We start from the raw sequence: 15,361 nt of genomic DNA on the forward strand, positions 1-15,361 counted from the left end.
CTTTTTTCATTTTTGATGCAGTATTGACCCAGTTGAATAAGAAAACCAAAGTTTTCTCTCACAGTAAGAGAATGAACATCCCTGGGATTCTGCATGTACTGTATAATGTTGATATTTTTACATAATAATTTACATAAAAGCTGAATATCCGCCTTTTTGGCGGCAGAGCTCTATTTGTGTGGGGTGTTTTTGAACTGTTATTTCCCCCGACATTATATTACAAAGCAAAAGCTACTTGTGTTACAGGAATATAACCCGTTTAATTTTTTGTTTATTCTGTGCTGTACTGTAAAGTACAGTATACAGTATCTAAAGATGGCCTAACCTGCTGTAGGTTCTGTCTCACCCTACGATACTGAGCGTATTTTAGCGGGGATTCAGAAAGAATGTGCTACACAGGCACTGATTCCAAATGTAGGGGGATGCATGCACGTTTGATTATGTCAGTTAAGTTAGAAAAGATAACCAAAGAGGTAGGTTATTCTCCAGTAGTTTCAAAAGGTACATTTTAAAAGACAAAACAAAATCTTCGCTAAACACCAGAAAACCTTACACGCCTCAAAACAAAAACGTAACGCTTTCATTGTGGTTTTTAGCAACAGTCGTAGTAGGTTCTACCAAAAAACTGGGTGGCGTAGGGGAGCTGTAATAAAGCTACATCAGAGAAAAACAAAAAAGATGTAAAGCTCTTTTTTAGCGTCTATGTATTTTTTTATAAGAAAGCGAAGTTCGTAATCAAACGTTTGACCGGAAGGCATCCAAATATATTACATTATTAGTCATACACTTGCATAGGCAAATGAACGCCCCTACACAGTAACATCTTACTGTGTACAGCTGCGAGTTCTTCAGTAACCAGCAGAGCTCCGTACCTCAGCTTCCTTACCAGCAAGTGACAGTCCTTTAAATGACGGTGAGTGCATGTGCTGCTGCAGCGTTCTGATATCATACAAAAATCCAGTAGGTTATTGCGCTAAATCTAAAGGGAAAACGTACAGCCTACTTGTACAAAAAAACAGTATACATCTTGATGCGGCGTTAGGTAAGAAAGTAATATTTTTTAACTTAGTTTATGTGGCATTTTATGTGCATGATGAAATGGATGTGGCACATGGATGCCAGTCATATGTGACGGCAGGGCGGGGGATTAAATGTGTACGGTACTCCTTACTTGTATGTATGAATAAACCGTATACGTTTTCATTCATAACGGTAATTATATAACTCTTCAAAAATGTACCAGTATTCCTTGACAGAATAAATTAAGTAACATTTTCTATTGTTTGATGTTCATGCATTTATATAATAGGTACTGTAATATTATTTTAATACAGCGTATGGTAATTACTAAGGTGGCCTATTTTAAAAGCGGTCTTTCATATACAGTACTAATATATATATACAAACTAATGTATAGTATATACGGTTTATTTAAGTTTGCATTGATACAAAATAAACTAAACAATTTCTCATTAATGGGAATATTTAATTTTCAATCGAGAGACGGGTGAGGAAGAAAATGTCTAAAAGATATTTACACGAGGTTAATCGAGGAGGTGTAAAGCAGATCTTTGTCTAATCACTTAAGCCGCGTACATGTGAGTCTGCACCATTCTGCCGCACACTGTAACAATTTACAAATAATGCAGAATAACTAAGTAATTTAATGTTTGTCGGCTTTGCGCAATACATGGTCTGTATTGATGGCGTTTAGTTATAACAATAATGATTAATTATAAACGTTTTTCTTCCTTGAACAATGCCAGTGGTGATAGAAGTGAAAATGAGTTTTGTGTTTGGGTTTGTATGCAAATGAACCTCGGCTGGTGGCATATTGCGTCACATTTTAAATTATTAAGGTACCTGGAAACAGTATCCCCTGTAAAGCAGAATGTTTATTGAAAAGAGACGTGTTAATTTTATCCCTTGGATAATTGCATTTAAACATGCATGTAATCCCAAAAAAGGATACCGATGAAAGCCGAATGTTAAAATGACAATGAAAAAATCCTGATGGGCGGCTTGTATAGTTGCAGTTGCTTATTGGTAGAATGTATGAACAATAAAACAGAAAAGGCCGATTATAATATTGTGTCATAGTGCTTTTGCTTTGCCACAGTATGGAGTATAGGGTATGTACCCATCGTAAGGGAATTAAAACTGTATGTACCATCGGTTTAGTTTAATTTTCTTAGGGTGTATCACAAGTCTGCATGGCCGTCGGTACAGATTACACTAAATAATTATAGTCTGTGGTATGGCATGTGACTCTGTAATTTATAGCGTGCGCTAAATAACACAGTGACAGAAGAAAACTGCAAAAATGGCCAGTTATCTTTGTTACTGCAATGTTTCCTCATGTAAGGTATCTCAGACACTAGTTATAATTATGTAATGATGAAATGACATACAGTGTAATTAGATGAAGAAATAGATTTAAGAAAGGTAGGGATTAGTTACTGATTTTATCAAATCACCAGACTTGTTACTTATACTTGCTATATCAACACAATACACATCAGCTATTGAACGAATATAAAGATAAAGAGTAAATATTTTGACAAGTTTTAGTGGTTGAGACACCTGAAGGTTAATGTTTGGATGCTTTTTGTAAATTAAAAGCTTTGACTATTTTTTTTTCTTTTCTGTAGATTTCTTCCAGATAGTTATTGAATAATTAGTTTCAAAATTCAGTGCAACACAGTGGTACAGTACATTGGATAAAAATCCTTAAATCCTAAAGACAGATCTGAACTGCCACCACCAGCTGTGGCTTGAAATCCCCAGTAGTGATGCAGGAATGGCCTGGTGCCACTGTTATTGGGTGGGGTGCACCAGACAACAGTGAGTCCTGCTGATGCAAAGGAACCTGCAGGATTAGCTGGTATCTGTAGGAGCTCTCTGTCTTGCAGATGCTGTCTGAACTCTAGATTGGCACTGTGAAAAGAGGCAGCCTGTCAGCACATTTGTGTGTGTGTGTGTGTTGAGGGGGAGGGTGGGCATAAGTATGTACAATATTTCTAAGCTCTTTTTGATTATCAACAAAGTATAATAGTGAGAGACGTAGAGTCATAATTCGTATCTATAAAATACTTTTAAAACAGCTTTTTGACACAAATGTTCTTCATATAATAAAACTCTAGGTTGTACTTTTTATACTGAAGAAATAACTAAATTACAAAAGACTGTGTATACTGTATAACTCTGTAGATTGCCAACCATCCGTTTTTAGTAACCACTCTTTCCCAAGATAGTTAAAGTGAGCTGGAGCCTTAACTCAAAAGACACAGGGCACAACCTGCCAGTGTGAGGACACACATGTACTGTTTTTGGGGTGAGCAATTTAGGGATGACATATTAACTCGTACAGCATGTTTTTCAACTCTGTGAGGAAAGCAGAGTATGTACCATAGGAAAACCCTTACCAACACAGGGAATAAGATAATGATGCTTGTTCTTGATGATTTTCTCATCTTTCAGGATTTTAGATTCAGGCTCAATATTTCAGGAAGTGAAAAATACAGTACTATGTGAAATGACTAATTACTAATGACTTAATTGATTCATGCTTAGACATAATATATTGCTTACATTTGAAACTCTCACAAATGTATTACTTATTAGGGGTGGGCAGTATGACCTGTATAGATGGTATACCGGTAGAGATATGTGCCACAATATGGATTTGGCTATACCATTTATACAGGTAGAGAATGGAGTTTGATGTTTACATAGATGGTGCCGCCAGCATCGTCGTAAAACAGGGTTTGGAAATTTTTTCTATTGACCCGTCATAGGTTAAAATTCTGCCGGATTTAAGCTTCAGTTCTATAATTCTGAAAATGTTCATCTTGCTGATATTTGGAAATCTGATAGGTTCAGAATTATTGATCTTCGGTGGTTCTGACGTCCGGTTTTTGACGCATCTGAGGTCATCGCAGCCAATAAAGACACGCGGGTGTCCTCTTCCCTTTTCCGTGAAAACAAACGCACGTGTCCGGTGTGCCCATCTGCAAACACAAATAACGCAGAGAAATGGAGAAAGGCAGCGTTAGCGAGGCAGGAACAAGCGACAAAATAGTTGAAAAGAAGGGTGCTTCATCGGTTGTTTGGAAATGGTTCGGATTTAACAAGTCAGACCACGAGCAGACCTGTATCTACAAACTATAGTATGTCGAGCGATGATTAGTCAGAGGCGGCAATACAAGCCACCTCTTCTATCACCTAACCACAAAACATGTGTGCGAGTATGAGGAAAGTACGAGAATAAACTCAGAATCAAGCAGTTCTAGTGTTGGTGTGAAAAGAAAAGCCACAATGCAGACATTGCTGCCTCTGTCATTAGCTAGTCATTGTCCTTATGACAAGAAAAGCACCTTCTGAGAGGGCATTCAGCACTGGTGGCAACTTTGTGACCTGTCACAGATCCACACTCAAGCCAGAAACTGTTGACAAGGTTGTCTTTCTGGCACGTAATCTAACCTGAAGTACAATTTAGTGTGTGCAGTGCCCCCTCTTTTTCAAATTTTTACACTAAGTACAGTAGCCATTTCAATACTTATTATTGTAACGCTATGGGTTTCACATGGGCGCCCTCGCCTCTGCCGCATCAGGTCGGCCTCCCACCGTCTGGGACTCAAACCCGGGCCTCCGGCGTCACTCAACAGGGACCCAGCCTCTTGAGCCAAAGGGAAATCTCCCGTCAGCCCAGCGGCTGTGGTCCCTGCTATCCACAGGGAAGGGCGGTGACGTCACCGCTCTGGTAAGCCGGCTCTCACAAGCAATGGAGGCCGTATGTGTCACATTATTCAGTTATTACTTTAATGCTTGAATATTTAAAACATTTTTTGTAATTTTGTTTTAAAAAGTATTACATATTTACTTATTTAATCTGTGTTCATAAGTTAATTGTACTGTTTCAGTTCTGCAAAATAAAAATGTTCTTAAAAATGTTCGACTTCTACTCCAGTTCAATGTGAAATTTTAAAAATACTAAAATACTAAAGCACAATACTAAACAGCACATTAGCTAACCAACAGTTAATAACAACCTAATAGTTAACTCTAGGCAATAAAAACTTAGTATCCCAAGTCTTGTACTCCTTTTAAAGCATGTTCTATTTAAATTATGAGAAAAAATCTATATTAAGATATATCGTTACCGTCCAAAATTAAAATTACACTGTGATATAAATTTAGGCCATATCGCCTGCCCCTAGTACTTGTTATGCAACACTTTCATTTTGTGATATACAGACATATTATAATTTTAATATTATTAAATTGGTGTTCCCCTACTCCCCTGTTGTCTGTTTTTGGCTATTTTTAATGTACACATTTGTATATGTTACATTATATTATATGCACCGATATATATATATACACTGTATGTACAGTACAATAAAAGTGAAATTATGTTAACAATAAATTACGAGAGGTTCAATATACATTTCCAGCATATTTTTTGGTAGTGGTATTTGGTCAGTGGTGTGGGTATTATATTGAGTAAATGTGTTTCTATCCAACAGGATTTTAAGTGCTTGAAATCAGGTGAGTCTCTAAGGTAATTCCACATCTGGTTTACATTATATTATTTAAAGCTGGTTTAAGCCTGACAAAGCAATTAATCCTCTCCCATAAACTGCACTGTCTAAACTAGTCACTTATCCTTTCAAAAATTCCAACTTTGGAGTGATTTCCAAGCACATGTAAACTCAAGGTATGACAATGAATGACTTTTCTTATGACAAGTATGTTTTCGTGCTATTCAGTAAAATGGAAAAAATCATGTTTAATTTAAAAACAAATGAATGAGAACATCTTCTTAACTGTAATTACTGTGATAAAAACCTCTATGTAGGCATAACTTGACAGGTTGTACAGTTTTCAGTTCAGTTCAACATCCTTTATTTATCCCCATCATTTGCAAGCCCGATGGCCTCTGGAACAAAGCTAAGTTTCCTTTTATTTGTCTTGCCCTGTACACAGCAAAAACATCTCCCTGAAGGCAAAAGGGCAAAAGACATGAGATGATTGGATCAGAAGTTAATATTCAGAAATCACTTTAAATAAGTCTGTTCCTCACTTCTTGAGAGCACTCTACTGTTCTAGTTATATTTTGTTACATGATAATATTCAAATTCGATAATAATCCATATATTAATTTTAAAAAACGCTTTATCCAGAGTGTAATGCGTATTTCTAAATACACCAATATGCTTTAATTATAATTTAAAGATACAATGTATTTTAACAACGAGTCTTATTTTTCTTTTTTGTTTTTATCCTAGATATTTTGTGATAATGAAGAAATAAAATCCTTGAATATTAAATATACATTGCCAGCATATTAACTTTTATTCTTCAATCAAAAGAAGTGTCTGTTTTTAAAAGAACCTGTATTACAAAGGGACTCGGCCAGATCAGACTTCTCCCCTTCCCCCTATACCAATAGACATTTTCATCCCTTTGTACTTGTTTGCTAATCAAATGCCCAAAAACAGCAAAGTCGTCAAGAGAGAGCTTGACGATGATGTCACAGAGTCTGTCAAAGATCTGCTTTCCAATGAAGACCCTGTTGATGATTCTTTCAAAAAAAGTTCATTAATAGTAGATGATGTCCAGGAAGACAAGGAAAGAGACATTGAAGAAGGTTCAGACACTGAGGAGGAAAGGCCTGCCTGGAACAGCAAACTGCAGTATATTCTGGCTCAGGTGGGCTTCTCTGTAGGCCTGGGCAACGTCTGGAGATTTCCATACCTCTGTCAGAAAAATGGTGGAGGTAAGCCCATCTACTAAGATTTGTCCTTTTAAAAAGCATTTTGTCTAAAGTGGTATGTAATTTTATGTAGCCAGTATTATAGTTAATTTATGTTTAAATCTGTGTTTTAACCTGCTGAATGCTATTATTTTGCATTTTTGGTGTTTACTTACTGTATGTCGCTCTTTTAAAGGTATTTACATGGAAGTCATTGCGCTTTCACTGGATCGCTGTTTAGTAAAACACATCCCTTGCCTTCTGCGGTATAGAATGTTTTTTTAGAATAATTAACCATAATTAATGTAAATATTGTAATTATGATCATGGTAAACTACATACACTGTCAATTGGTTAAAAATAATAAGTGTGTAAGGTTATTTTGTTTAATAAAAGCTTGCACAACTGTCTACAAATATAACAGTAAACTAGATGACTGAATGTTAGTTAAACAAGCTCTGATACTAGTGATCAGTATTAACTGTAAAATATGCTTGAGGATTCAATGATGCAAAGTTTTATAGATGTTTTGTGAGAAGCAACTCACTTCTATCATAATTCAGAGTTTTAGTATTTTTATCTTGGAAACAGAATTAGGTATGTTTAGAGGGACATTATGTGAAAATCTGAACACTGAAAACACCAAACATTCTAGCAGATTCTTACTAGTCTTATGTTTTAGAAAGTTTGGATTTCCTTTTTAAATTTCACTCTCAGAAGACAATAAGAATCTAGAGAGAAAATGAATCCACAATGTACATGAAACAGAAGCAGCAAAGCATGAGGTAGTGTTGGCAACAATTCAACAGGTTTTCTTACCACCTACAGTGGTTATTAAATCTTTGTGTTTTACAATGGCTCCAATTATTACAGAATGTTTTATACGGAGGCATTTTATGGTTTTATACTTACTGTATGATTTTGTTTAGACATATTTGTCCCCAGTAGCTTCAGCTTTTTAATGTGTCAAGTCATATTTTTCATCATGAGAAATTAAATTAAGTCACTTTAAGGGTCACAAAATCTCTTTGTACAAAGTGATTTTGCAACTGGTGTAAGAATTATACAGTATGTAGGATTAAGTTGAAATGTTCACTTCAGATGTTAAAGAAAGCTTTTAGCAGGTGAATACAACGTTCAGATACTTTTATATACTGTATACAGTATATTGTACGTGAACCTTGACTTGTGAGTCAAGAGTGACATTAGTTACAGTACATTAACACACTAAAATTGTGCTTTAGTGCTCACAATTGTTTTAAACCTACCCAAAGAAAAATAATAGTTATTTTGGATAGCCTTTTATCCTGCTACTTAACTACATGTTACATATTTGATCATTTTTCTTTGCTAACCACCAATTAAATCAGTTATCTGAAAGTGTAATCACTATTGCGAGTTTCTGTCATAATACGAGTGTCACACATTTCCCACTGTGATAGAAATAGATCCCATTCAGAGTGACAGTTAAGATTTCTTTTATATGTATGTTTGTGGCTTACAAGCCAGGGAACAGAAATTATCCCATAAAAGCTGCTTACAATCCTGGGATCCTGGGATTTCTTGTATTGTCAATACAAACTGGACAATTTTCACAACCTGGCTGTCCTAAAAAGACACATTTTTTCATTGGATTTAAAACAGCGAGGTCACCAGTAGCAAAGCTCCTGTCTTGCCATGTTTTCCACCAAGTTTTAAATGTTAGTAGCAGTCTGTTAGGTCATGCCCTAATTTAATTAACAGCAGATCACTGAGCATAAGACACAATTGTTTGATGTTTTTTGTGTAAGTTAATTTACTGCAAACTCCATAGATAATATACAATATCACCTGTTAAACTAAAGTGCACTTTGTTCTTGAAATTTTGTTTTCTCTAAACAGATTCTGTTTGTTCAGAGCCTTATGATTGAAACTGGACATGAACAGGATTTTTATAAGGTGTATGCACAGTATTAAAAATCAGAAGTAAAATGATATTTTCTGATTCTTTATTGTTTATTTTCAAGCATAGTGCATCTCACTTTGTGAAGTTTCATGTAGTCCTTACCTCAGCTGCTAAGTGAAATGACAACTAAATTGAAATCCACCACATTTCTTGGATCCTATTTGCACTGTCTTGCTCTGTTTATAATTGTCATGTATCATCTATGAATCATTAAGATCTGTTACCTTGGCTCGTACGCTGGCAGATATTATCCCTCTAATAAAAAGCAAGGCTTAGCTAACCTGCTCAATCATCATTTTCAAATTGATCACTTGCTTTAAATGGCAATGCTTTAAAAATTGGCTGTTGCTCTTCAGGTCAGAGCTTACTTACCTGCAAAAAAAGATGCATGAGCCATTTCAACCTGGGTTTTGACTGTAGTAGTAATGAAACAGCTCTTGTTAGAGTTGCCAACGATATTTTACTTCTGGCTTCTGAAAATGTGTATCCATTCTTGCCTTGTTGGACCTCAGTACTGCCTCTGATACTGTTGAATGGAGGTCTGCTGGTATTACTGGTTGTAGCAGGCCAGTAGAAATTAACCTGTTTCAGCTGACCTGCTAAAGGTCGGTCAGACCTCTATCACTTATACATTAATTCACAGGTGGTGAATTAGTTCATTAAATGGATAATTAGTGAAGGGCTAAGAGCTATATTCTCACATAGATTTTAATTTAGAATAGTTTGGTATACAGTATAAAGGGATCTCGTGAGAGTTGGTGCTTGGCTGTTAGAGTAGGTTTGGTTTGTTATACAGTTAAACTGTGGCTCCGTTCTTGCTCCCATTCAGTTTAAAATCTATATGCACATACTCATAGACGTGGTGTGTCAAGTATATAACTTATTTACTACTGTTTATGGATCTGTGTGCTTTCGATACTTTCTAATATCAATAATACTTCTACTTTTTTTAATAAACTTATTTTATAAGTTTAATTTATTAAGGTGCAGGTGTTGCTATTTAGGGTGATCCTTTTCCTAGCTTTCTCTTGTCACATTCGCTGATTTCAATGTTGTAGTTAGATGTTTTAAGCTGCACACGAGCCTCACTGTTCAGTCATTAATTGGCTCCAGCCGGGAGAAAAAAAATACTCTGTTTAAAGAGATATGTAAATCCAAATACTGAGACCAGTGAAAATGGCATTTCAGTCAAATTTAAATGTCGGGGACTTCCAACAGGTCTCAATAAAGGTTCTGTGTCAAGATTTCAATCACAATCAAGGTTTAAATGTCCCAATAAATGGTAGAGCTTGTGAGAATTTCTAATATGTTTCAGGAAGAACTATGAACAGTTTGTCCTATACCTGGGCTGAAATTTTGGTCAGTTAAAAACATTAGTTGTGCAATACATTTATCATCACCCAGTTTGGAGTGGTCAACCTTTTACTGAGTAAAAGAACTGATTGTATCAGGGCCATCCATAAGGAGTGCCAAAATCTTCCAGTGGCTTAGTCAATGAACTGCTATGAAACGGAATGTGCTGCAATGTGCAGACTTAGCCTGAGGCTGTGTGTTAATTCAGATGGAACAACAAGAAAATTCATCTTCACCACTGTAGTTATCACATTATTAAACACAGAATTAGAAATCTTGGCACAAAGATGTTCTGAGGAATAAAATGATGATTATTTACCAGTGGGTGGCCATTTTGATCTTCAGTTATCATTACAAATACCTATAACAGGTAAATCATCACTTATTCTATTTCTAAAATATTCTAAAATATTTTTCTGATGTCAAATGCTCCGTCCTCAAAATAATTAACAAACATCATTGCTATGACTCATGTCATAAAACCTAACTTTCTAGAGTTATCTGAGAAAATACAGTGCAATCAAAACAAACAGGCATTATACATCCAAAAGGCACTGATCCATTCTGGATTCTGGAACACGATTTTTAGAGTTTTAGGAAAAATAAAAATTAATCCTAGTCACAGTATCTCAGAAGAACTCCTAAACATGGTACATCATTTATATCCATGCTATAGATCCTATCCTGGCTGGCAATGGGCACAAGGCAAGATACACCCTGGATGCCAGTCCATTGCCAGACGAACACACAGACACAAACACTCATACCTAGGGACACTTTTCCCACAAGCCAAAAAACTAACTGTATGTCTTGAATGGCTTTGAACCGTGGGAGGAAACCAGAGCACTCACAGGAAACCCATGCAAATACAGGGACAACACACAAACTCCACGCAGATAGCACCCTAGGTCCAGAATTGAACCCAGGGCTCCCGGCACTGTTAGGTAGCAATGCAAACCACTGCATTACTGTGCCGCCCTCATCCCTACTCTCATTTAATGAAAAATGGATTAGAAAAGCAATTCTGACACTATCGTGTACTATATGCTTTTATAATGAAAGCTGTTTTGAAATATATTGCATTCTAGACTGACTGGGAAATTAGAGTAAATGTAAAGTTACATTTTACAATATTTCACAGAAATATATAAATATAAAAAAACAAAAATATTAAGGTCAATACTTATACAATAGAAATATCTTTACTACTTTATTTAAGATCATAATCTATAATGGTTTTATGATTTGTCCTGTTCTCGTTTTACTTTTAGTCTTGGCAAAGACACAACATGATTTGTTTCAGAATGAATGACCACTGGAAGCTCACTAATCCTTAGTTCAGGAAAGATTTTATAAATTAAGCAATTAAAATGAGCTGGTCTGTAGAGAAAACACTTAGTTAATGTGAGTAACTGATGGCATGTACTGTACATTAACATATTGAATTAACTAACATGTCTGAGGTTTTTTAATTGTAGTTTTGCAGGGGGAACAAAAAAGTTGTTTTTCCCTAACCTGAAATGAGGTAATAACATAGTTTTACAATATGGTCTGGTTTTGCAAAGCCGTGTGTGGAAGTCTAATGGTAAGCACACAGAATTTACATGAAAAATATACATTTTCATGATCACTTACAATGTAAGAGCACTTTCCACATAGAAAAATCTTAGAAAACCTCCCATGAAGAAACTTATTTCATGGCATTGTTAGATTTTTTTTTCTTGAAGGAGATGAGATTTTGCTCCTTATAAAGCTTCACATGTAAAACTTGTTTCATATGTCAAGGATTACTTTTCTGCACACTGATGCTCATACATTATATTGTTTCTAAAAATATCTGATCTGACAAAAATTAAATTATATGTGAGATAGGACATTGTTATAGAATATGTTACATTCTGAACTCAAACCAAAAGTATATCCTCTTTGTAGTATGACTGTCCCTACAGATCATCACCACTAAAAGAATCCAGATAATGTACAAAACGATGTATTTTTCTTAACTATGATAATGTAACTAACTTTTTTGCCCATTTCTAAAAGAAATCACAATAAAAAATAAAAATAATCAAAATAACCATGACAAGCCTTGCAAACATGTTAACTAGTTCTTAAAAAACATAAAAGTAATACAATAAGCATTTTTTATTTATTTATCATTCTGTCTTCAAAAAGGGCTGTTTGCTTCCGAAAAGGATAAAAACAGTTTGGGCCAGCTGTATTTATTTATTGTCATCTGACACACTGACACAAATTGTGATCTGAGTTTAATGATTTAATGCATTTTTGCACATTTTTTCTTTATCATGTTTTTCTGTTCATCATTATTCTGTACACTTAATGGAATCATAAGTATGTGGTAATAGGCAGCTGTGTCTTGTTTGTACATGATGTTGGAATCACAGTAGTGAAATTGCCTTCAATCTGAAGAGGAAACAAATTTAGGCAATTTACTCGTCATGCTTTCAGCTACATTGTTTTTCAAATCTTTTTCTACTGTTTGTTACAGTAGATATCAAAAACAAATTATTTCAATTTGGAAATAAATGTTTCACTCTGTGGAAAACAACAATTGATAATATAAACCTATCAAGATGAACAGAGTGTTCTTTTTTTTTACCTGAAATTGCTTGAAAAAGACACAAAAAAGCTGCATTGTCCTCTTCTGAGCCAGCCTAATAATATAGTAAAAAATAGCAAAATAGAAAGTAAAATTAATTATCATAGAAATTAAAAACAACGTCTGTCTCAGTTTGCTCACTTTGATATAATTAATTCACATAACCTGGGGCATTGTTCTACAGCCTGGAAAACATTAAGGCAGTGACCCTGTACTAGACAGCAGGTTTTTATTTGGCAGAGTCTACTGGCTTCTACCAAAATGGTGTAGGGACATGTATCAGGATTGAATTTGTAAATGTCATATGGGTCTAAGTTTTGATTTCAACCTGGGACTAGATTTTTGAAAGTTTACACACACCACTGCTAATAATCCAAGGACAGCATGCAATTACACAGTAATAAGCAAATCTTTTTTTATTTTCAGAACTTACTGTACATATTCATTACTTCTTTCAAAAAAACTAATGTAAAATTAAAATAGAATTGTAATCTTGTGTACCTGTCCTACATGTGATCAAACACGACTACAGAACCCTCTATGCAGGATGTTCAAGGGCTGCTCATTTCATTTACTTTATTTTGTTCATAGAGCTGCTCTAACAAGTGTGAGGGTGGTACCACTGGAACAGTTGATGCTAGTCATTTTTTCTTTGCCCAAGTCATCTGTCAGAGAGATTTAAAGATCAGGTATTTGGTCATATTGGACACCTTTGTCACAAATGGTTTTGACTACCATTTTCTGTACTGTAGATCTGAATCCCCTTTTTGTGGGGTTAACGTAACGTAAAAACCTGAAAACTATTCTGAATGGCAACTGGTATTATAAAAGACCTGTTAATTGTAAGAATTAAAAACTTTTAAACAAGTTTGACATATTGTAATTTTTCAAAATTTTTGATGCATATTTGATAGTTTTACATAAAATATTATACATTTTGTAAGATTAAAGATTAATATGACATTGCTACTAATGGATAATATGTATAAAATATGATAACTTATAACTTAAGGTAGAGTATATACATGTAGGTATAGGCCATAGGTTATAGGTACGTTTAGATATTAAATATCTATTAAATATCTAAAATCAGCACCCATAAAGAACTTGGTCCACCGCTTTAAAAAATGAACTGTTTCCGTAGGTATTAAATAAAATATTTAGGTGTAAGTACTGAATAAATATGGAAATAAAAAGGGAACAATAAATCTAAAAATCCTGAGATCATCTATCAGATAATATTCAAATTCTTCATAAAATCAATGAAGATCCTAGCAGGAAAAAGTCAAATGAAATGTATATTAAAGTAACACAATTAATTATCTACATGAAGTTTTTGTACTTGCACGTGGTTTATAACTTGGTTTTGTTCCTTAATTGACAGGTGCGTACCTAGTTCCTTATTTCATCCTATTGGTGGTGATAGGGATTCCACTGTTTTTTCTCGAACTGGCAGTAGGCCAGCGAATCAGAAGAGGAAGCATTGGAGTGTGGAATTACATCAGCCCACGCTTGGGAGGGATAGGATTTGCGAGCTGTGTGGTAAGTGAGGTAGTATTTAATGTAAGATTTAGCATCATAAGATTAGGGAGGAACCTTAAACTGTAAATTATATAGGAAATCTTTAATGAGTGACTAAGAAGGAAATAGCTGCTTTTATGATCTCCTAGTGAAATCTTGATCTCTTTAAGGAAAATTATAGCATTTTGTTTCAAATAAGGATTGCAGCAGCCCCTGAGAAAAATTAAACCCAAAACACAAATCCCATATTATAACCCAGTAATTCTAAGCTCATGTTATTTATCTAATTACAAACATAGTTTGGCCTAATTGATATGCGAGAAATTGTTTTTACCAAGTCCCACTTTAGGGAGTGTCTGTTAATTTTCTTTAGTGTGCTTTAAAATAACTTGGTTAAATATTTTTAAAATACAGGTAACCACTGATTATTACAGTGAGTATAGAAAGTCACTGCCCCCTTTTAAACTGTTCACCTTTTGTTGCCCTAAAGCTCAAAAAGAAGACAAAATCAGACTTCTTCCAGTTGTATATAAAAATTGTACCTTGCAATATCCAAGTGAAAAAAGAAAGCAAAATTTCTGAAAACAAAAAGTACAATAACCGGGTTGGATAAGAGAACACCCCCCTGAGTTAATACTTGGTGGAAGCACCTTTTGCTTGAATTACAGCCTTGAGTTTGTTTGGATACATCTCTACCAACTACACACCTAGAGGGAGGAATATTTGCCCATTCCTCCTTACAGAATTGTTCAAACTCAGTCAAACTGCATGGTGACCATTGATGAACTGCCCTCTTCAAGTCATTCCAAAATTTTTCAATGGGATTTAGGTGGGGGTTTTGACTAGGCCACTCCACGATATTCACCTTCTGGTCCTTCAGCTGCTGTACGGTTGTATGGCGGTGTGCATTGGAACATTGTCATGTTGAAAGGTGAACCATCTTCCCATTTTCAACTTTTTGGCTGATGGCTGCAGGTTTTCTTCACAAATTTGCCTGTATTTTGCACCATCCATCTTCCTTTCTATCCTGACAAGTGCCCCAGTCCCAGCTGAAGAGAAACACCCCCACAACAGGATGCTTCCACCACCGTGCTTTACTGTAGGAATGGTGTTCTTTGGATGGTAAAATGTATTGGGTTTTTGCCAGATGTACTGTTTTGCATTA

At 35.1% G+C, this 15,361-nt stretch overlaps 1 protein-coding gene across 3 annotated transcripts in view; it reads left to right on the forward strand.

The window, feature by feature from the left end:
* The first annotated feature begins 821 nt into the window (after positions 1-821).
* The window catches only part of slc6a15 (solute carrier family 6 member 15), a 36,516-nt gene continuing 21,976 nt past the window's right edge, over positions 822-15,361 (forward strand). The window contains exons 1-3 of one of the 3 annotated variants that reach the window (XM_015352921.2): positions 822-913; positions 6,291-6,781; positions 14,060-14,217. In XM_015352921.2, coding sequence (XP_015208407.1) covers positions 6,490-6,781; positions 14,060-14,217 — 450 coding nt within the window. In that variant the 5' untranslated portion in view covers positions 822-913; positions 6,291-6,489. Of the gene's footprint in view, positions 1,043-6,290; positions 6,782-14,059; positions 14,218-15,361 lie in introns of all 3 variants that reach the window. The other 2 variants (XM_069192232.1, XM_006633548.3) reach the window with 2 other exon arrangements.

Source organism: Lepisosteus oculatus, chromosome 7, assembly GCF_040954835.1.
Source record: "Lepisosteus oculatus isolate fLepOcu1 chromosome 7, fLepOcu1.hap2, whole genome shotgun sequence".
In the NCBI taxonomy this organism is placed as follows: Eukaryota; Metazoa; Chordata; class Actinopteri; order Semionotiformes; family Lepisosteidae; genus Lepisosteus; species Lepisosteus oculatus.